General features: G+C 37.5%; 1 protein-coding gene across 2 annotated transcripts in view; it reads right to left on the bottom strand.

The window, feature by feature from the left end:
* Positions 1–19,697, bottom strand: part of ppp1r16b (protein phosphatase 1, regulatory subunit 16B) — a 30,649-nt gene extending 10,952 nt beyond the window's left edge. The window contains exons 1-4 of one of the 2 annotated variants that reach the window (XM_007244170.4): positions 19,482–19,697; positions 7,531–7,898; positions 1,299–1,369; positions 764–909 (exon numbers count right to left, since the gene is read on the bottom strand). In XM_007244170.4, coding sequence (XP_007244232.2) covers positions 764–909; positions 1,299–1,369; positions 7,531–7,792 — 479 coding nt within the window. In that variant the 5' untranslated portion in view covers positions 7,793–7,898; positions 19,482–19,697. Of the gene's footprint in view, positions 1–763; positions 910–1,298; positions 1,370–7,530; positions 7,899–14,913; positions 15,218–19,481 lie in introns of those variants that run through there. The other variant, XM_007244171.4, reaches the window with a different exon arrangement.
* Between the last annotated feature and the right edge of the window lie 2,306 nt (positions 19,698–22,003).

The following is a 22,003-nucleotide window of genomic DNA, read 5'->3' as shown; positions in this document are numbered from 1 at the left end:
TTGAAAGCAGTTTATTTTGCATCTGTTTGTCTATTCACTATTTATTAGAAGTACATTTTTGAAAAACCCAGGAATCGCCAAGTTGCCAATATCGATATTGCAAAAATATCCCGAAATATTGTGATTTTATTGACAAATCTAATTCTGAGTCCTTTCACTCTCTGGAGTCTTCCAGCAGAACATCCTCTGGGGTCTTCTAGGTGCCATTAGCGTACATTATTCACAGGCTCCAGCAGTGAGGAGCGTGCCCAGAAGGTAATGAAATATTTTAGATGTGTGCAGGGTGAAGCCATTTCACAGTAAAGCATGAAAACTTAATGTAATGTCTGTGAATGTAGAACAGGAGTCATCCTTCCTCCAGACATATGTCTACTCATGCAGACGCTTTATTGTACCAGCAGGTGTATCACAAACCAGCACCAAACAGCATGTTTAAAACTGATAGGTAGGCTAAAGCCTGCATGGTATAGAAAAGAAATCCTTTTAATTTAATTATTAGAAATAGTTATCATTGACTACATCAGTAGTCGACCAAAAACAAAACATCAGTTCACAGTTAATCAAAATCAATTATAACCATATCTTGGAAAAGTAATTGTGATCTTGATTTGAAGTCATATTGCCAAGCACTAGTTTAGAGTTTGTGACATTATACACATACAAAACAAAAAACTGATTTTATTACAGACCCTAAAAGTAAAAAGTGGAAAAGAAAGAAACGGAAAAGAAATGGAAACATGTATTGACATTCAGACACACTTACTGCTGAATAAGAATCTTGACCAGGCCGGTATGTCCACAGGTAGCTGCAGCATGAAGCGGTGTCCATAGTTCATTATCCTGAGCATTAACGCTTGCACCTCGATTCAACAACAGCTGAACCATGTCCTCATAGTTATCTATACAACACTGGGAAAGAGGGGCAATCTTTCAGATGTATGCTGTATATATATGAGTTTACTTCCGTTTATTTACAGTAAGCTTAAAGATCCAGATGTCCACTAAGGCTGGGTGCAGCAGCATTAGCAGGTAACCGCTAGCCACTGCGCTAGCGCTAGTGAATCCTGCCCGATAGCACTACACTGAGAAACTTCATTGCTACCAAATACAGTAAAAGAAACAAAAAAGGCCTTAAACTCAACATCTGATTTAACAATATTTTTAAATTATTTTGCACACAGTTATCTGAATAAGACAGGCACAGGTCTAACTGTAATCAACTTAACAATAGCTTAATGCAAATCTAATGTTCACATAAAACAAAGTCACTATAGATTATTATGATTCACAGCTCTTACCTGGTGCATAGCAGTGAGACCATCCTCATTACAGAGATCAGGATTAACACTGTTCTTTAGAAGATACTTCACTATAAAACAGAGAGAGAGAGAGAGAGAGAGAGAGAGAGAGAGAAAATGAGAGATAGTGAGAGACAGTCAATGCATTTGAATCACTGGAGTGTCATTTTTAACATTTCATAAAGGCAACAGTCTGAATAGATTGTGTAGCAACTGTAGTTACATTTAGACTGTAGTTAATTTAGATGGTCCAAGATGCATTTAAGCCTCATGTTACCACAGTGGTCAAATGGGCTAATAACTATGGGAAGATTGCTGGTTCGAATCCAGGTCATGCAGCTTGCCATCAGCTGCCAGAGCCCTCTAGGGACGTAGATGGCGGTCTTTCCCATCATCACTCCTAGGGTGATGTTGATCAGCACAAGGCTGCATCTGTGAGCTGAACCTAGTGAACCTAGTGGCTGCGCTTTCCTCCGAGCGTTAGCACGGTGATGCTACTCGGCAATGCTGCATCAGCAGCAGTTTGAAAAGAGGCAGTGGCTGAATTTACATGTATCGAAGGAGACATGTGATTGTATTGTGGCATCACTTGTGGAAATGCAGCTGAATAGGTAAGACAAATGGGAGAAAAATCACCCGTAATAATTGCATATTCAGTCCCACAAAGCAATTGGATTTAAGTATGACTAAACAAGCACACAATGTAGATATGTGTACATGAAGCCACCAGGGTCTCATGAACTGATTGCCAATAGAAATAAATAGTTTTAATTTTATTTTAAAGTTTGCGTTTGTTCCATTGCTAATTATTCTGAATGGTGCACTAACAATGACTAAAATACCAACCTCCTACAATCAGTCAGATTGCTTTAAAGTTAGGGTGTTATGCTACACAAAAGTCATGGTTTCGGTTCACACCTCATTGTTCGGTCTAAATTTGGTACAGTAGCAACGGTCATGGAAAATGAGAACAGTGGGGATTTTTTTTCTTTTGTATCAAGCAACTTGTACCGTGAAATGTAGGGTTGATTTCAGTGACAGTGCACATGCACATATTGTCATGACAGTGCTGAGAATAATAGATCCCCCCCCCCCCACTATTTAATAAAATATCACATTATGCTCACTTTTGTTCTCACAACCACTAGGTTCTGAGTGAAGGTCTCCAAAAATGCTGGCCCATGCTCAAATCACAGAGCACTACAGCAACATTTCTACAATTCTTTTTAGCTGATTATATAAAATACAGTATTTTGTGCACACTAGACAGAAACATATCTGCTGTGTCTGTACAGTAAAGCATGCCATGTACACACACTGAAACACACACACACAAACCACACCTGGGAAACATCATCGTACTTATTATTTCAAATGTTTAACATTATTCTAAAATTTAAAAATGTATAAATGTATACATTTATTTGTATAGCATTTTTACAACAGATGTTGTCTCAAAGCAGCTTTACAGAAATGTGATCACAGGACAGAGAATCAGGCAAAATATTAAACGTAAAAAGACAGAACGTAGAGTTTTTAATATAAATTGCAAGCCTATTAAATAATAGATTTTAAAACAATATATCTAATAGCTAGTGCATCCCAATAAATCTTGGTTAAAGTAATAAAGAACAAAAAACACTGAATGAGAAGGTGTGTCCACATTTTGACTGGTGCTATATCTGTGTAACTTGTGTAGGGGGCGTGTCTATAGCTCCAGACTCCGCCTCTCCCTCTCCACTGTGAGCAGAACACAGGCAAAAGAAACAATGCAAGCATACAAGCAAAGCATACATGCGGCCAATGATCATACAGATTTCAGTGCTCTAATCTTCGGTGGGAGATGCTATTTCAGGACAAGCTTCTATTGTCTTGGGCTGGGATTTATTTAACCTTGCAGTCATGACCTCCAGCTTTAAAATTATTCTCCAGTTGTTGTTCAGGACAAAGACACAGCTTCAAGTAAAAAAAAAAAAAACATACAGGTCTGGTCCATTTTTGTCAAGTTTCACTCTTTCACTGATCCTTGCAGAGACTCTTACTTAAAAAAAAGCAAAAACTAAAACAATTACAACAGTGTTTTCAGTGGTTAAATCTTACTAAACATTTCTGTGTAGTACTGGGCTCACTTCCATTTCTTTATTCAGCACTCATTACTGTGTTTCCATTAGTTATTTTTCCCTGCCACTGTCGCCGTTAGGTCGAGCCAACCGGGGCTCAAACCAAGATCTCTGATAAGCTGCTTTCTGCCAATGTCTGTTATAAAAAATCTCAGTGTAAATAAACTTGAATTTATGCATGCAACCAAAATTTTCAGGTTTTTTTTTCTGTTGACAGTCACTTACACACTCACACACACATAGATACGCGCATAGAGAGAGAGAGAGAGAGAGAGAGAGAGGGAGAGCATGCAGACAGGAAAAATGATCACATTAAACCGCTCTGATAAAATCTTCCTGGGTGGAGCTGCTACATGCCAGTGCAGGGAAGGGACCAAAGATGCTTCCAGAAAGATAAAAGATAAAACAACAAACAGAAACAGGATAAAAACAACACCCTATCACTCTGCCTTATCATAAGGAAGTGACTGGTGGAGGGAAATAAAGAGGTCAAACACTATTGACAGTTTGTGGAGGCCATGCTGTGGACATCACATTTTATGTGTGTATGGCATGAAAGTGTCTCCCATACAGAAAATTAATAAAAATAATATAAAAACACTGTGTTTTTTGCACTAGGGTTAATGCGCACTGGATTATAAGGCGTATTATATATTATATATTATATATTATGTGACACGAGTAACGAACAGGGGTTAACTAAGCAAAACTGTAATTCTTATTAAAACATTTTCTTTTGAAGTTAAACGAGCGCTGAATGTTAATCTACACAGATTTCTCTCCTGAAAACTGTTTATTTGGATGAATAAATTACTTCCGTTTACTTACAGTAAGTTTAGATTTCTAGATTTACACAAAGGCTATGTGCAGCAGCATTAGCATTAGCATTAGCGGCTATTGCCGCTCGACAGCGCTACACTGTGTAATCCTACACTGTGGAGTGTTCCAGTAAGTCAGGGTGATATTAGCTAGCGGTTCTTTCCATATAGCTTGTTTTAAACCAAAAAACGTGTAAACTACATGCCAATAATACTCACCTATGAACTGGCTAATGCTAATACTGCCAGAGTGGCATTACTGCTCCTTACAGCCTAATTTAAGGATGTAAAGTGCACCTTGTAGTGCAAAAAAAAATACAGTGTTAAAATATAAAATAAAAATAAATAAATAAATTAAACAAAAACAGGGATTTTGGCATACAAGGGTATTACTCTATGTATAGCTGGGCGATATGGTAAAATTATTATATCACATTTTTTAAAGATATTTCTACAATTCACTACATTTAATCGCAATGTTTTAACAGATAGAGAAATGGTATCAATAAATCTTCAATTCTTAAAAACTGATATGTAAATACTCTGATGCTGGAGTTACAGCTAGAGCATGTTTAAAGGTCCTTATTAAAGGTCCTTATTAAAAGTCTTTAATAAAGTTTAAAACCTTAAATAAATTATGTCTGCAGTACTGAAACATTTGATCTTGTTCTGTGTTGTAAAAATTGGAAGTACATCATTTTATTAAAAAAATGATCAGACATTTTTAAACTGTTAACTCAATTTTACGACATAAGATGATTCTCTGAAGAGCAGCCAGATTTTACACAGTAAAAAACCCTAATGCTGGTCCATTTCATGATATAAAAGCCTCCTCTTGTGCTCTAATGTTTTTAGTCTAAACATTAGAAAAGTTCACTGCCCAAAGATTCCTCTTTCTTGTTAGAAGCAGAGTTGAAGAGCAGACATACTGTCCTTTTCTAGGAACGGAACACCCTACGCTGTGCCAGTGTGTTTATCCACAACTGTAGCTTTGCTATAATGTAATTTAATATCCTTACATATTTGGCCCTCTAACATTCTGGGATGGAGGCCTGCAGTGCATAGCTGCTGATTTTGTGAGATGAAAGCTTCCTCTTGTACACAGAGCTGTAAGATTTTTACACAATGCAGTGGTTTGAGTTTCACTGGCAACAGATTTTAAACCGCTTTCTGCTGTTCTTCACAGTGTGAAAGAAGCATGAAAAAGGGAGGAGGTGCTAAAGATGATAGACAAACCCTTGAGAGATTTCATTAAATCTGATCATTATAATAAGTTACGCCTGTTAACTTTAATATACAGCTCTGGAAAAAATTAAGAGACCACTTCAGCTTCTAAATCAGTTTCTCTGATTTTGATATTTATGGGTATATGTTTGAGTAAAATGAATTTGTTGTTTTATACTATAAACTACAGACATTAATTTAGAGTCGTTTATTTGCAGAAAAACAGAAATGGCTGAAATAACAAAAAAGATGTAGAGCTTTCAGAGCTCAAATAATGCAAAGAAAACAAACAAGCTCATATTAATAAAGTTTTAAGAGTTCAGAAATCAATATTTGGTGTAAGAACACTGGTTTTTAATCACAGTTTTTATGTATCTTGGCATGTTCTCCTCCACCAGTCTTACACACTGCTTTTGGATAACTTTATGCTGCTTTACTCCTGGTGCAAAAACCCAAACAGTTTAGTTTGGTTTGATGGCTTGTGATCATCAATTTTTTTCTCTTGATTATATTCCAGAGGTTTTCAATTTGGTCAAATCAAAGAAACCCAATATTTTTAAGTGGTCTCTTATTTTTTTCCAGAGCTGTATATGAGACAATAAGTGGCTCTATATAAAACAATATCCCGGAATCAATCGTTCATCCAGACAGGCTATCCTAGATAGGTTTGTGTAGACAGAAACCTGTTGTTGGTAAAGAAAACTATATAAAATAATAAAATGTGATCTTCCTGTTTATCAAAGAGCTGTTTTCAAGGCTGGTGTTTACGAGAATCACTATCTCTATAATGAAATCAGTTCACTACAGTACAAAACACACCGAGTTTAAAAATACAAGAAAAAATGCCAGCAATCTTACCCCCCTAATTTTATCAGTTTTTATCAGTATGCCTCTACTCCAACAAAAAAATGAACACACTCCAAACCATGTTTATATAAACACATCCCCACCCCCACGCCAGCCTCTCTGATCTGCTCCGGGCTGCTGATCTCCACACACCCACCGCTGCTGAAAGAGGAAAACACACAGTCCCAAAACTGATCAAATACAGCCGCAGGGAACACTGTCAGCTCCGCAGCTCTGCACAAGCGCCACTGACTGGAGCATGTCTAGTGATGCTGCTGCATGTGGGAGGAAAATGCACCTGGCCTTTAAATCACATCTAGATAACAAGGCCACAAATTTTAGGTGCTTTTAATCAGCATTTAACACTATCCTCCCCCAGAGATGTTGCCAGATGTTGTTATTTTGAGGGGATTCTAGGCTTTTCAAGGCTAAAATTTGAGACTAAAATAACAGAATTGGGATATTTGTATGAATTTGACCATGTTTTAATAAAAAGCAAATATGTCTACAATTTCTTTTGGATTTGAATTTCTTATAATCTACTGTGTTTTTGAGCTGCAAACGAGGTAACTATGATGTCACAATCCCCTCATTAAAAGTTCTGTATTCAACTGGCAACCCCCCTTGAGTGTTTTACACAGACCTGGCAACCTATGACCGAATCTCTGTGGGATACTCCTGAGTCGTGTCAACGTGTTGCCTACGCGATTTCAGGTTTAAACTGCAAAGGCAGGAATGTGTGGCTCACTGAATCAGACCAGCGCTGCTGTTTGCTGACGAAATGATCAAACATTTGTTTTGGTTACCCGTGCAAAAGTCAAGTGAGACACATTTAACACCTGAAGAGAAATGAGAAGTGATGTGGGAAAAGAGCGCCATCTACCCACCCAGAGAGAGCAAGGCCAGTTGTGCTCTCTCAGGGCTCCGGCAGCTGAAGGCAAACTACATGAACAGGATTCGAACCGGCAGGCTTAGCCCGCTGGACCACTCAGAGCCCTTAATTATTGATCATTTAGGAGAGCCCAGTATTTAATTGGCTATTTGTAGGTATTGTGACTAACATAAAACCTGACATTATTAACGTTTATGTATATGTGACAATAAGCAACTCAACAAAAACATAATTTTAGATGTTTGGAATATATTATCAACTACAAGATAGTGAATACTGAGTAGTTTCTGGAGATTCTGGTGAAGTGTGTATAAAAAGAACAACTTTCTTACCTTCGTCCAAGTCATTTCTCGCTGAGGCCTCCAATAATGCCACATTTGCAGCGAATGACACTCGTCTGTGAAGCGAATTCCTCTGTTTTATATTCCCACGCTTTTTGTCAGTTTTCCATTTCTTGTTCTGCAGCTCTTTTTCGTACACAGCCCATCGTTTCAGCTGCTGGGCACGGCGTTTCTGAGCCGCACGCAGACGCTCCAGGCTGGGCGCCTTGTCCAGCTGCTGCAGTTCAGTCAGCAGCTCCAGGTGATTGGTCATGCTCAGCTATATATCTGGGGCCACAGATAGAATGTTGATGAATGAGAATAAGAATAGCCTTGTGAGAGCTGCTCCTGGATTTAGGATTTCACCCATCATAGGTCACCTGCAGGAACAGAAAGAATGTACGTGTGTTATGTGACTTTTGATTTGATAAACATGACTTGATAAAACTCTGTTCATTATGTTTATGATTGAAACAGGATTTCTATGCTTTAATCTGTTTGAAAAAGTATATACTGTTACACACTGTAGGCTGTACGTCATGTAAAACGTAAAAGAGTTTGATCTTATATTTAAAATATAATGTAGACCAGGGGTCGGCAATTAAGTTTGGCCGCGGCCAAATATTTTCCAAGCTACTACAAAATAAAAATCTGTTTTGGAAAATGAAAAAAGTGTAATGGGATGGAGTGCTGCTACAGACTAGTAGCTCTCCAGCCCAGAGGGTTGTTGAACCCAATTGCAGAACAGTTGATCTCAAAGCAGGTAAACCCAAGAAGAAAGGAAAAAATAAATAAATAAACACACCGCTCCTCGCGCGGCATCCAACCCATGTCGTCAGGATTGTGGTCCAATACACTACCGCTGCCCTGGCTAGTGAATTGGAACACGGCCGGGAAAAAATGCCCTTATAAAGATATAGTAAATAGTAAAGCCACTAGTACTATTAGTACTGTCACAGTTACTGACACCAGTGTGTCTGCTTCATACTTTTCAGTCTATGCAGTCAACAAGAAAGATATTGACAATAAACTCCTACTCTACTCTAAACTGGGTTTATAGCTGTGCTCTGCCCTTTTTCTATCACCTCCATTCACATCATGACCCAAAGGAAAGCGGGAACCAGTCAGAGGGATGTTAACATGTTGACACTTCCGATTGGCTGGGTGGACCAGCTCTTGTTTAAAAGATGGTCAAGATAAAAAGACAGAATCAGACTTGAACTCTGAAGAGTCTCTCCCTGTGGGATTTGCTCTGAGAGTACTCAGATTTTCTCTCCATCGCTCTCTCTTTCTCTCACTCTCTCTTCTCCTACACTTACTCTGATCTAGAGATTAAACCCTGGTGGCCGACTACTGCAAAAGTATTGCAGCTGCCACCACCAATGCTTGAATTTCCTAACAAATTCTAAAATGAATAAATTAGTCAGTCATCGCTCTGTATAATTTATTCAGGCTTTTCACTCATTAGATTGAACACTGTTTTGAACCCTGCCATTTTCAGCTGAGTATTTTCGCTTGCCAAATATTTGTGTAAAGGGCAACTTCAGATAATATCAAAACCTGCTGTTGCTGACATTTTCAGGAAATCAAATGCAAAATAAACTCGGATTAAAAAGGCCCTAATAAACCTCAGAGGTGATGTTCCAGCAAACACTAAACCCAACAACAAGCACCAGCCCCTGAGGAAGCAGGTGGCACAGATTACCAGCAATGTGTCAGCAGGTGAGAGTAACAGGTCTTCCCTTAATGCTAATCCATAATCCAGTGCAGGTCCATTCGGGTGACCTTAAATAATATTAGATCAATCCTCGTTTTACAATAGGCCTGCCACTATAACCGCAGTTATTTTGGATGATACATTGTCCTGGAAACAATTGCAATAAACGATAAGGCAATTTTCATAATAGCATAATCATTTATTTGCAAATTGCTTTTTTAAAAGAGTTGCTTTTTTAAATTGTATGATTATTTAAACTATAATATTGGAATGTAAAATGTTTAAATATCTTTTTGATCAAGGTCTTTTTATAATATTTTTTTATATAAGCATATAATTGAAAACAACATACATTTTCTGTCCCTCTCTGTTTCCCCCACCCCAAGACCTGCTTCAATCAATTTTTACATATTTACAGTTCACAAATATAACATAATGATATTGTGTCACTTCAATATAATGCCATAGCAAATGTTTAAATATCTTACAATAAAACTTTAATGGGCCCAGCTTGCTAAGTAAACACTATATTGAACAGTATAGTGATTGAATTTCTGTACATACTTTACTCAATTAGTTTAAAATTTAATTACTCTGCACACACAATCCTTCATACGGGATATGTGGACTCTCCCTCTTTTCTCAGTATTCTAATCCCGTAACCGTAATCCCAATTGGACACTGTATCAAAATTAAAGCCAACATTGGAAGCTGGTTGTGTAACGTTCTCACTGATCTGGAAGCTGCCTGCTCATATACTGACATCCTGCTCACCCACACAAATGAGAAAACACAGAGAACACAGGCATAAAACACAACTTCATGACCAGTATACACACTGTGCATACCTGCCTAGTTCTTAAAATACTGGACACTAATACTGTGTATATTATATAATATATTATAATATATATATATTATAATATGTTTTTTTTGTTCCAGCATAAGATCTCTTATGGTCAGTTTTACTTCTCCACGCCTTCATCACTAATGTTCATGACTCCCTACTTTAGAGGTTTGTAATACAGACATTATTTATATAAAACATTAGATTTCGTATACGCTTATTGATTAGTCCGGCATAGTATACAGTGCCATCAGCTATTTTTGTCAGACTAAAACATTTCCGTCTTATTGTACGAGTTTTATCCATAATTGATAAATTGTAAAAGACTGAGTCCTTTACAATAAAAGATCCCACACTAATTCAAGCATTTCAATTAATTAAATATAGGCTATATCGATCGTGGTGTTGAATTGGAATTGAATTTTGGTGTGGGCTGTGGAAAGTTCTGCGGTGGGCTAAGTGGGCCGTGAGGTGCAAAATGTTAGTAACCTAAATAATCTGCTGATCAGGCAGAACGCTCTCAAAAGACCTGAAGATGAGATATCAATTCGATCTGGTGGTTTGGTGTTTTTCCAGTGTGCTCCTAAACTTTCAGATTAAAATGAAACTAAAAACTAAATTAATTGAAAATAGAAAAATAAAATGAAAAACTATACTAATTTTAGAAGTAATGAGGTTCTTGTTTTAAATTTAAAACAGGTCAGATGTGTAGAGGTGCACAAAAAGTACTGAGGATTCAAAACCACTGAGAAGTGGCATCTTAAAAACCAAACACGCACACAACATACACACCGGAAAGCAGTGGCTATTGCACATCCTGTGCTACTGCATACACTGACAGACAGAGAGAGAGAGAGAGAGAGAGAGAGACAGAGAGACAGCAACAGTGACAGACAGGAACTTGTAAACTTGCACTGGACTTGGAGCTCTATATCCTCAGTTAAGGCATGGGAGATATTTTTGAAGTGATTTATCTCCACAGATCTCTCTCTGTATTCAGCTACAGGTTGCCAGACGTGATACATGCTTTAAGTATGTGGACTGATTACTGTTTGAGTTAAAATCAACCAGGGCTGTGTATGGCTGGGCAATTTGGTAAAAATAATGCATCACAATTAGTGAAATCAATTGATTAATCATGTTTTAATCCGCTCTTTCTAAGACTTTTAATACTGTATATCAAAATCTAAATACAAGAAAAAAAATTAAATATGTTAAACTGGCAAATTGGAATTGGTATTTATAGTAGTAGGATCAATCACAATTAATAATTTTATAATAAATCACAACAATATTTTGTGATTAATAATGATTCAAAACATTATTTACTGTTATGCTGGTACTTCCCTGTATATTCAGGCTGTTAACCTGCTAATTCTAATGATTTTAAGAAGACATATCTGGTTGAGAAAAATTATTTAATTGTGATTATCTCATTCATAATTTGATCATTATGATTATATTAGTACACCTGAGTATGAGAACAAAGTAATGTGATGGTACAGTGACTGTTTACAGTGGCAATTGACCAAAGGAGGATGGGACCCCCTTTGAGAAAGAAACTAGAATACAAGTTATTATTATTAGTAGTAGTACTATTGATATTACTATTACTATTAGCAGAGGTTGACTAAGAGACGTGACTAAGAGGACTGTGATACATTTCTGTAATACAGTGAAAACCATGGTAGCTCCAATGAGGGATTGAGACTGCTAGCATCACTTCATCACATTCTGCTACAGCAGAAAACAGACTGATCTTGGACAAAAACACCACTAACACTTCTGGAGCAGATGAATGTTTTAAAAAGGTTCTCTACAACAATCAATCAATCAATCAATCATACAATCATATATTGGGCGACAAAGTATGGGAAGGCCAGATATCTTTTTGATTGATAGCTCATCAGCTGCTATTTACTCAGAGATGATATATTTAAATAATATGAATAACTGTATGTGTTACTTTGCTATTTCTATCTGTTACCTGAAAGGGAAAAAGGTTCTGTCTCCATCTTTCCTTTTGTAATACATCCTAAGAGACTCTGCTGAATTCTGGATGGATTAGCTGCCCTACTTGGTACAGGAGAGAGAGAGAGCACAGAGAGTGTGAGAGCAGGAGAACGAAAGCGAGCGTGAGAGAGACAGCGAGAGAGAGAGAGAGAGAGAGAGAGAGAGAGAGAGAGAGAGAGAGAGAGAGAGAGACAGGACTATTAAGACTTCAGTCAAGATTCTTTCTAGGTCAGTGTCTCCCCAGTCAGAACCCAAAACCAGGCCAGCTATAGAAAGACACAGAATGAATAAGTGAATGAAATGAATAAATGAATATGCAAAATATAACTATCTATCTAAAGAATGCTAAATGTTCAAATTTTTAAAAACAAAAAATCTAAATTAATTCCCATCTGGATGTTCATTTATTTATTTACTCAAATTTTATCCATGTACTCCCCAATTTTGAGCTCCCAGTCACTTTTATGAAGATGCGGATTTCATTTTCCAGCAGGACTTGGCACACTGCCCACACTGGTTTTCATTGGCTGTAAGCCATAATCATCAACATTAAAAGAAATAAATACTTAAAACTGATCACTCTGTGTGTAATACATCTTTATAATAAATGATTTTCACATTTTGAACTGAAATACTGAAATAAAGTAACTTTTCAATGATACTTGTTTTTTTTGCGATGTACTAGTATGTGAAGTCAGACTCCGCCTCTTTTCTAATTGCCGTTGATGCAGTATCACAGGGTAGGAAAGCTCATCTGCCTAGCTCTGATACATCAGGAAACAGTGCTCAAATGCCTTAAAATAATAAAAATATTTGCTTTGTCTTTGTTCAGCATATAATTTTCTGAAGAATATCAATTTGTTTATGTGAATAATGAATAATCTGATCATACAACATGAAATACAGTAAAACACAAAGAGTCAGAGCATGGTCTACTGTTACTGTTTACTCTTCATATTGTGCTGCTGATGTTTTTAACTTCCACTGCTACGCTGAAGCAACCAAGCTTTACATATCACAAAACCAAATGATGACCACTGTCTATTTTAAATAACGGGCTTCTTAAAGAACTCAAAACTGGATGACGCACAACTTCCTCTTACTCAGTTCACCTCAAAACAAAAGATCCTAACATAGAGAAAAGTGAACTTGCTAATGCTGCTGCAAGTTTAGATAATTCTCCAGTCGGATCCAGTATCACTGTTAAACAATGACAACAAAAGTGTACTGTTTTCACCATCCACCCATTTTGCCTTCTATTATCTATGTAATATTGACAAAATGTATTCTTTATGTGCTTTAAAAAAGCTGCAGAGAAGCTGAAGGCCGCATTTATAACCTCAAGGCTGGACAACGACAGTGCCCTTCTGACTGAGAGCTCATTAAACTGTTAAATAAGCTCCAACTGGATCAGAACGCAGCAGCTTGAATGATCACCAGAGCTAAAGTGATGGGGTTGTGGGTTCGATACTGATGTTTCCTAAGCTGCCACTGTTGGGCCCTGAGCTATGTCGCTTTCCAGGCACTGCAGCAAAAGCTGCCCACTGCTCCGGTACGGCTGGACAATAATTCAATATCAAAATCAATATAAACTGCAACAGAAAATGTTTCAATAATGGTGATATGATGTTAAAATATTTCACTATTTACATACTATTTTGCTATTCTTTGACAGGTCAGTACATACAAGTCAGCCACCACCTCTTTTCAAACTACCGTTGATGCAGCATCACCAGGGAAGTGCAGCTCCCCAGCTCTGATACATCCGCCAACAGAGGCCTGTGCTGACCTGCTCTCTCAGACTCCGACTGCTGATGGCAAGCAACACGACTCAGGATTTAAACTGGTGACACTCAGATTATAGTGACCATGCCTCATTTCGCTGGATCACTCAGAGCACCTTTCTGTGTCTTTTTTATTGTTCATATCAATCTGGAAATTATTTTATATTATTTTGATATTTTAAAATTCCAACTGCGAACGAACGTTTCTGAATCCGGGAACTACTTTTGTTGGTGGAAATGAGGCGAACTGATTCAAAATTAATTTCGCGAACCAGAATGGTGAAAAAGCGCTATAAGAGCCCTGTAATACAAATGTTGGCCATGTTGTCCAGCCCTAGCTGAAGCTGTTGGAGGTTAAGACTGTGGAGGTTGTATCCACCACAGTGTCTTACAGTATCTTGGCAAACTTCTTAAATCCTATAAACTACCCTGTACAATTTGTCAGTTCCACAAATTTAAGAAAGAAAAAACACACAGTACAGGTGGGAAAGCCTTATACTATACACTCTAAAAAACAGAGGTACAATATGAGTACGTTTTTATACTCAAAGGTACACTCTTCATAATTGTACCCTCAAAGGTACAATATTGGTCTTTACAGGGTCAGATTTGTTCCCTCTGAAGTACAAAGTAATTTCTAAGAGCAATAAGTACAGATTTGTACCATTTACCCAGCCAAAGGGTACATTCAGTATTCTGTATCACTGTAATAATAAACAATATATATTTAAATTGCACATTTTTTATTTGAAAGCCAGACAATTTTGGATCATCAAGTTTTTGAGCCATATTTAGTTAATGATAATGTTTATAATTTTTATAATCTTTACTGGGACAAAAACCATGGGTACAAAAAAGGACTTTCACTGAAAGGTACTTTTTTGTACCTCAATATAAGGTACAGCCCCAGCGACAAGCTTTGTACTCTTTTAAGTACAAATCTGTAATTACTTTTCTTAGTGTGTAAGGTTTTCAACTCTGAAACAACCGGAACTCAAACACGCTCTCAAGCCTCAAATCCAGACAGAACTTACCTTTCTCTTCACACAAACTCTGGAATCGATTCTCCTGCTTTGTTAATTGGCCCGTTTACTACGATCTTTTAACGCCCTTTGTTTTTCCTTCCGTTTCTTTTCCACCTATTGAGATGCCCTCTTCCTGCTGTACTGCCTCAGTGCTGCCAAGACCCGGCGCTCCACTTCCCTGCTGCCCGCTACGACACTGTGCTGCTCCGGATCCCTGCGCTGATTCGCTCGCAGCAGGATGATGCTGCTGCATGGCTGTGCATGTGACTGGCCTGCATGGATTTTACACCAGTTTTGTTTCCTCTCACAATAATAGTGAGCATGTGTCCTGCGCTCACTCCCATCACAGGTCATGACCTGCTTTCACATTCGCTCTCTGTTATATCACTCTGTGTGTTTATGTCACTGCTGCTGAGTTATCTGGTGTGTTATCTGGTGACAATTAGAAGGTGATTGGTTCCTCTTTTAAGTCTGTTTTCCTCTCAGTGTTTCTTCCTTTCTGTCTTGATTAGATCTTTTTCCTTACCACAGCTCGTCTCACAGCTTGTTTACAGCTATAGTACCATTCTAGCAACCGCCTGTAACTTTAATTACATTGTAATTACACATAAACATATTTGTATTAATTGTCTGTACATTGTGTGTCTTGTCTTCTACTTTGCAATTTTTCCCCCATGTCCTTTATTTATTACTGCATTTACTAGATTTAGCCTAGCAGTGTTTTGCTGTACTCTACAGCCCTGTATCAGTAACATGACAATGATAAATTAAGTTAATTTAAATAAAATTGGATTAAATAACAACCATATTGCAACAATCTTGAATGGAACAGCAACTACATTCTATTCTGAACCAACAAACAACAACCAGCAAACAACAACACCATTCCTGCAGCCGACTGGGACAACACAGCAACAACATAATAACCACTCGGAACAGCATAGCAACCACCTGGATTTATCAAGTGCACAGCAACCATGTGATATAGTACAGTAATTGCTTAGCAACAGCATCAGATTCATCTTGCAACCACATATGTGATTACAGCCACAGCAACCAACAGTGCATTCATTACCTGCCTTGCAACTCCACAGCAACCCCCTCAGATACCATAGCAACCCCTTATGCCACATGTACACTATATGACTTTCTCAGAGTCCTCACATTGCTGTACTTAACATTTCTTGTAATCAAGAATATTGACACAATATTGCAAAATAAAAAAAAAATTGCAGCAAAAACACAGAGAGGAAAAAAATGAGTAAAAATAAATCTATATTTTTTATATATCAAGACATATAATATCATTTTAAGACATATGGACAGAGACAGCAGGATCTGGACGTGCACTTTTTTGTTGATTTATATCTTTGTTTATTTATATTTGTGTTGTGAGTAGATGTGAAACCACCAGACTGGAATATCCTTCTGTCTGTCTATGATAACATGTCTCCCAGTCAGCCAGCCCTCATTCTTCATGCATACATCATCAAACATTTACAGTGCAGAAGAGCAACATCTCTCTCTCTCTCTCTCTCTCTCTCTCTCTCTCTCTCACACACACACACACACATTACTATAGACCATATACAGCCATATAGTATAGTAATAGAAATATGTCTGGTATTTTGCATCTCAAATCACTCTTCAAACCTCAGCTTACAAAGGAAAGATAATATAAAAATATATACTATTATGCTCTTACCAAAAAAAAAAAACATGAGAACCCACAATTTCAAAACTTTGATAAAGCCATTAAAAGAAAAATTAGCACAACATAAAATAAATAGTCAGTGAGGCATTCCGCAGTGTAGCGCTGTCGGGAAGCATTAACTAGCACTAGGAGTTAGCCGCTAATGCTAATGCTGATACACCCAGCCTTAGTGGAAATCTGGAAATCTAAGCTTCCTGTAAATAAACAAAAACGCTTTACTCATCCAAATAAACAGTTTTCAGGAGAGAAATCTGTGTAGATTAACATCCAGCACTCGATTGACTTTAAAAGAAAATTTTTATTTTTAAGAATTACAATTTTGTTTACTTAGCTTAGCTTTTAGTTACCCCCCACCAAACCCAGTGGCGAGACCTGCTGAATTAGAAGGAAAACATGGCGACACCCCTGTTCCTTGCAAGTGTTGCATAATGCGCTTTATAATCTGGTAATTATGTATGAAAATAGACCAGAAAAAAACAGACTTCAGCTGTTCATTTATAGATGTTCACTTATAGTGTGCCTTATAATCCTGGGCGTCTTATAGCTATCACACTGCTCCTTTAATTATGACATTTCTACAACATAATGTCCTACACTGTACTCATCCCTCCAAAAACAAAAAAACTGAAAGAAATTCAGTGCCAGCCGCCCTGTAGGTCACTCATCCAGTGCTTTTGCACATCTGTGTCAGCAAAGGGTACACCGTAAAATAGCTGAATGAATTCATTAGAAGGGATGCTCCAGAGTTCTTAACCAGCGGCACTGTGAGCCACAGCCCCATTATTACTTACATCTGACTGTTACTCTCAATCAAGCTATCAATCAATACACTAAATCCACCAATCAATAAATTAATTAATCACTAAACAAAACTGTGATATAGTGTAAAACTGACAGAATTTTAATCTCAAACTACTGTGATACAAACTTGTAGTGATGCAGTCTGACCTACTTTCCTCACTGACTGTGTTTATATGTTTATCTGCTCCAGACAGAGCTATTCTATATGCAGCACTTTTCTACAGAGTCTAGACAAGCTGTGCGTGCTTTTGCACATCTGTGTCAGCAAGCAAAGGGTGAAACATAAAGCATCTGAATGAATACATTTGAAGGCATATGAGGAATTGTAGTATAATAATATAGCTATAAATAAATAGAGCTGTAAATCTGGTTGTTTATTTGTACATGAGCAAGATTTCCAACTGTGCACATATTTGCAGATCAAATCAAATTCAAATTTAAAATACAAATTTCTTTGTATTGTGCTTTTTACAGCACACACGTCTAATATATCCATGTGTTTAGCAGCACCAGTAATAGAAGCAGTTAGAGTTCATGTAAACTTGGATGTAATTGTGTAATTGTGTCAAAGTGGTTGCTAGGTGTTGCTATGGTATCCGTGGTGCTTGCTATGTTGTTGCTAAGGTGTTGACATAACTATATACATATATATTTCTTCATCTACTGCAGTCTGTGCACACTGTGTGTATGGAGTCACAGTTATTGAAGCACTGATTGGTCACTAAGCATGCCTGGCTAAAATACTGTTCACTGGTATATATATAAAAACAAAAATAAAAATAATAATACAATAGAACATATCATTATTATCAAATATTATTGATATCATGTCCTCAATCCATTTATTGTACGATAAATCGATATTGTAATTATCGTGACAGGCCTAGCTTTAATATTCCCTTATCCTTTCTTTGCATCGTTGTAGCAGTTCTCCTAACTTTTAGTAGAACCACAGCTGGTTTATAGCGAGCCTGATCACTTCCTGTTTGCCTAATTATATCAGAAAACAGTTGAAACCGCTAGGGGGAGCCCGCGAGAGAGTCCTTAATAAATGAGGAGTGAATGGAGCTATAAGCTAACAACTCAAATTAAACAATGTGTTTAACTACATGTTTAGAATATTATTTTAATTTCACGAAGTACAATAACGTACTGTCCTAAAACGAAAAGAAAACCTACAAATATGTTTCATTTTATCTACGGAAAAACTGATTTTGAGCCGTAAACACGCTAGCGTTGCTGCTAACGTTAGTTACAGTCAAGCCACTGAGCTGCTTAAAAGACTTAAATGTGGAGTTTAAAAGGTTTAAAATACATTTACTAGAGCTGAAACATTTGATACAATGTTGTGTGTTGAGAAAAATAATAAAATGTCCATTATATAAGTGATTAAACATGTATAAAATATGATTTTGCTAACCTAAATCGCTCCATTAGAAAACCATATATTTTGTGCTCATTCGAGAGCGCCCTCTGCTGGTCTGATCTGATAAACCGGAAAAAGATTCTTAAGGGGGAATTCTCTGTTCTACAGGTTCTCTGATAGAACTGGAGAACATGGTAATCGTAGCTAACTAAACATTAATCTAGATCACTACACTACACTAACAATAACATATACGTTATATATATATATGTATATGGTGCACCTTAAATATGAGTAGACACACCTTTTATTTTTTATTATTATTTTTTTTAAAGCAGAAAAAGAGAGCATAGCTTATAATCAATGCAGAGAAGAACACATAAACTACTGTTAGCTGGCTAAAGTTGCAGAAAGCAGGGGGATGAGATAGATAGGACAGGATAGGATAGTTATTTAGCTTGTGTTTAAAAAAGATTCTCCCATCCACACTAGCCTAAAATATACAGACATATGTAATCTAGTAAACAGATCGCGTTAGATAACGTTAAGTAAGTAATCGACTGATTTCTGTGTGCATTCTGTGCTGCATCCGTTCCTCCACATGTTAATATAACTAGTTAATCTAACCCACAGCCCAGCGACCCACAGCAGCAGCAGAAAGCAGGGCGTTTATCTTAAAGCGGTACCGTTACTCACCCTGCAGACTCCGCTATATTCGCAGAACTCGCTGGAAACGAACCTCCAGAACCAGAGAGCGATCCGAATAAAGCGCGGAGTCTCTGATAAAACCTGTATTTCCTCCACAGATCTGCAGTTTAGTAGAGAAACGCTGTGCGGCTCCGCTAACAGAGCCCAACTACAGCACGGAGCTCACAGCTCAGAGCTCACAGCACCCCCCACATAACACCCGGGTAAACTGTGCCGGGAGGGGCCTATGGCAGGCCAACAGTGCCAAAACTCTCCCCCGTACAACAGTGTTCACTACAGAGCAAAAACATGAAACAACCACACCACACTCACTACTACACTCACTATAACATATAACATAATATAATTACACAATACATCTAAAAAAAATAAGAATATCGTTACACACAGAGTGATCTATTTTAAGTGTTTATTTTATTATTTTATTTATTTTAAAAAAATGGAAATAGAATATATAATAAGTCCTGCTGGAAAATGAAATCCACATCTCTATAAAAGTTGTCAGCAGAGGGAAGCATTGACTGCACTGACTTTAGACTTGATAATAAAACACAGTGGATCAACAGCAGCAGATGACAGACATGTCTCTTTATCCAAACCATCACTGATTGGTGGAAACTTCACACTAGACCCCAAGCAGCTTGGACTGTGTGTCTCTCCACTCTTCCTCCAGACTCTGCTCCCTTGATTTACAAATGAAATGTAAAATTTACTGATGATCAGTGATGGTTTGGAGAGACATGTCTGATATTACATTACATTACATTACATTACATTACATTACATTACATTTGGCAGACGCTTTTGTCCAAAGCGACTTACAATAGTCAAGTACAATGTAAAATAAGTTTAAAGGTAAAACATCTTTGGATAGGGATAAAAGGAGGTCAAAGGGGAATAATAGGATAGAGGAGTGAAGGAGGGGAAGAAGGAAATGAGGTAGTTAGTTAGTGAAAGTAGTTAGTTAGTTAGAGGTGTTAGGAGAGTAAGTGCTCTTTGAAGAGCTCTGTCTTCGGGAGTTTCTTAAAGTTAGCGAGAGATTCTCCTGATCTGGTAGTGGAAGGTAGTTTGTTCCACCATTGGGGAACTCTGTATGAGAACAGTCTGGATTGCTTTGTGTGAATGTTTGGCAAAGTGAGGCGACGTTCATTGGAGGAGCGCAGCGGCCGGGAGGTAGCGTAAGCCTTCAGGAGCGAGTGCAGGTAGGAAGGAGCTGCTGGTGTTGATCCACTGTGTTTTATTATCAAGTCTAAAGGCAGTGCAGTTTTGTTTTTCTGCAAAATCTTACAGCACTTCATGCTTCTTCCCTCTGCTGAATCTAACTTTTATGGAGATGTGGATTTCATTTTCCAGCAGTACCAATTGGTATTATATAACATTCTGATTTTGGGGTTTTCATTGGCTGTAAGACATAATAATCAATAAACAATCAACAACAAAAGACATAGATCACTCTGTGTGTAATAAATACATCTATATAATACGAGTTTTACATTTTGAACTGAATTACTAAAATAAAGTTACTTTTCAATTATATAGATTTTTTTTTTGAGATGCACTAGTACAGACCAAAAACGCTCATAGCACTGCCTACACACAAATTCAATCAATCAACCTTTTTCACTGGGGAATACACTTAACTCGGAAATGAAATTAAAATGAAATAAAATCAGATTCACATCACAAGAGTACAGGTGAACAGGTGAGTGCAAGTTCCCACTAGTATGCAGAGAACAATATTTACAACATAGAGTAGAATAAGTCAAATAAAATAGAAAATATACAAATAAATTAAACACTATACACAGTAACATGACACATCTCTGGGGAGATTTTGTCCCACTCATCTTCACCACAAATCTCCAAATCCTGAAGGTTTTAAGTCCCTTTAGATTTGAGCTCCCTCCACAGATTTTCCATGAGATGAAGGTCCTGAGACTGGCCAGGCCACTCTAGGATCTTAATATGAATCTTTTTAAGCCATTCCTTTGTTACACTGGCTGTATGTTTTAAGTCATTGTCATGTTGGAAGACCCTTCCATGACCCATCGTCTTCAGTGTTCTGGTTGAGGCCAGGAGGTTCTCATTCAAGATTTTTAGGGTACATGACCCTGTTTATCAGCCATTTAACGCAGTAAAGTTTTTTTGTACCACTAGCGGAGAAACAGCTTTAAAGCAGAATGTTTCTACTTCCATATTTCACAGTGTGGAGGGCGTTCTTTGAGGTCTTTTCCAGCATTTCGCCGCATCAAAACACCGCAAGTTAAGTTGATGGCAAAAAACTCAATTTTGTTCTCTGCAGGATCTCAATCCATTACGGCGAAGTGTGTTACTAATGGTTTTCTTAATGACTTTGCTCCCAGCTCTCTTAAAATCACTAACCATCTCCTTCCATCTTCCTCAGAAACATCTTTACCCCACAAGCTGAGATCTTGCATGGAGCTCCAGAGCGAGGGTGATTGACTGTTATCTTGTATTTCTTCCATTTTCAAATTATCGAATTATGGTAA

This window comes from Astyanax mexicanus, chromosome 5 (genome assembly GCF_023375975.1).
Source record: "Astyanax mexicanus isolate ESR-SI-001 chromosome 5, AstMex3_surface, whole genome shotgun sequence".
Classification (NCBI taxonomy): Eukaryota; Metazoa; Chordata; class Actinopteri; order Characiformes; family Acestrorhamphidae; genus Astyanax; species Astyanax mexicanus.
This window is presented reverse-complemented; position numbering and strand designations above follow the sequence as displayed.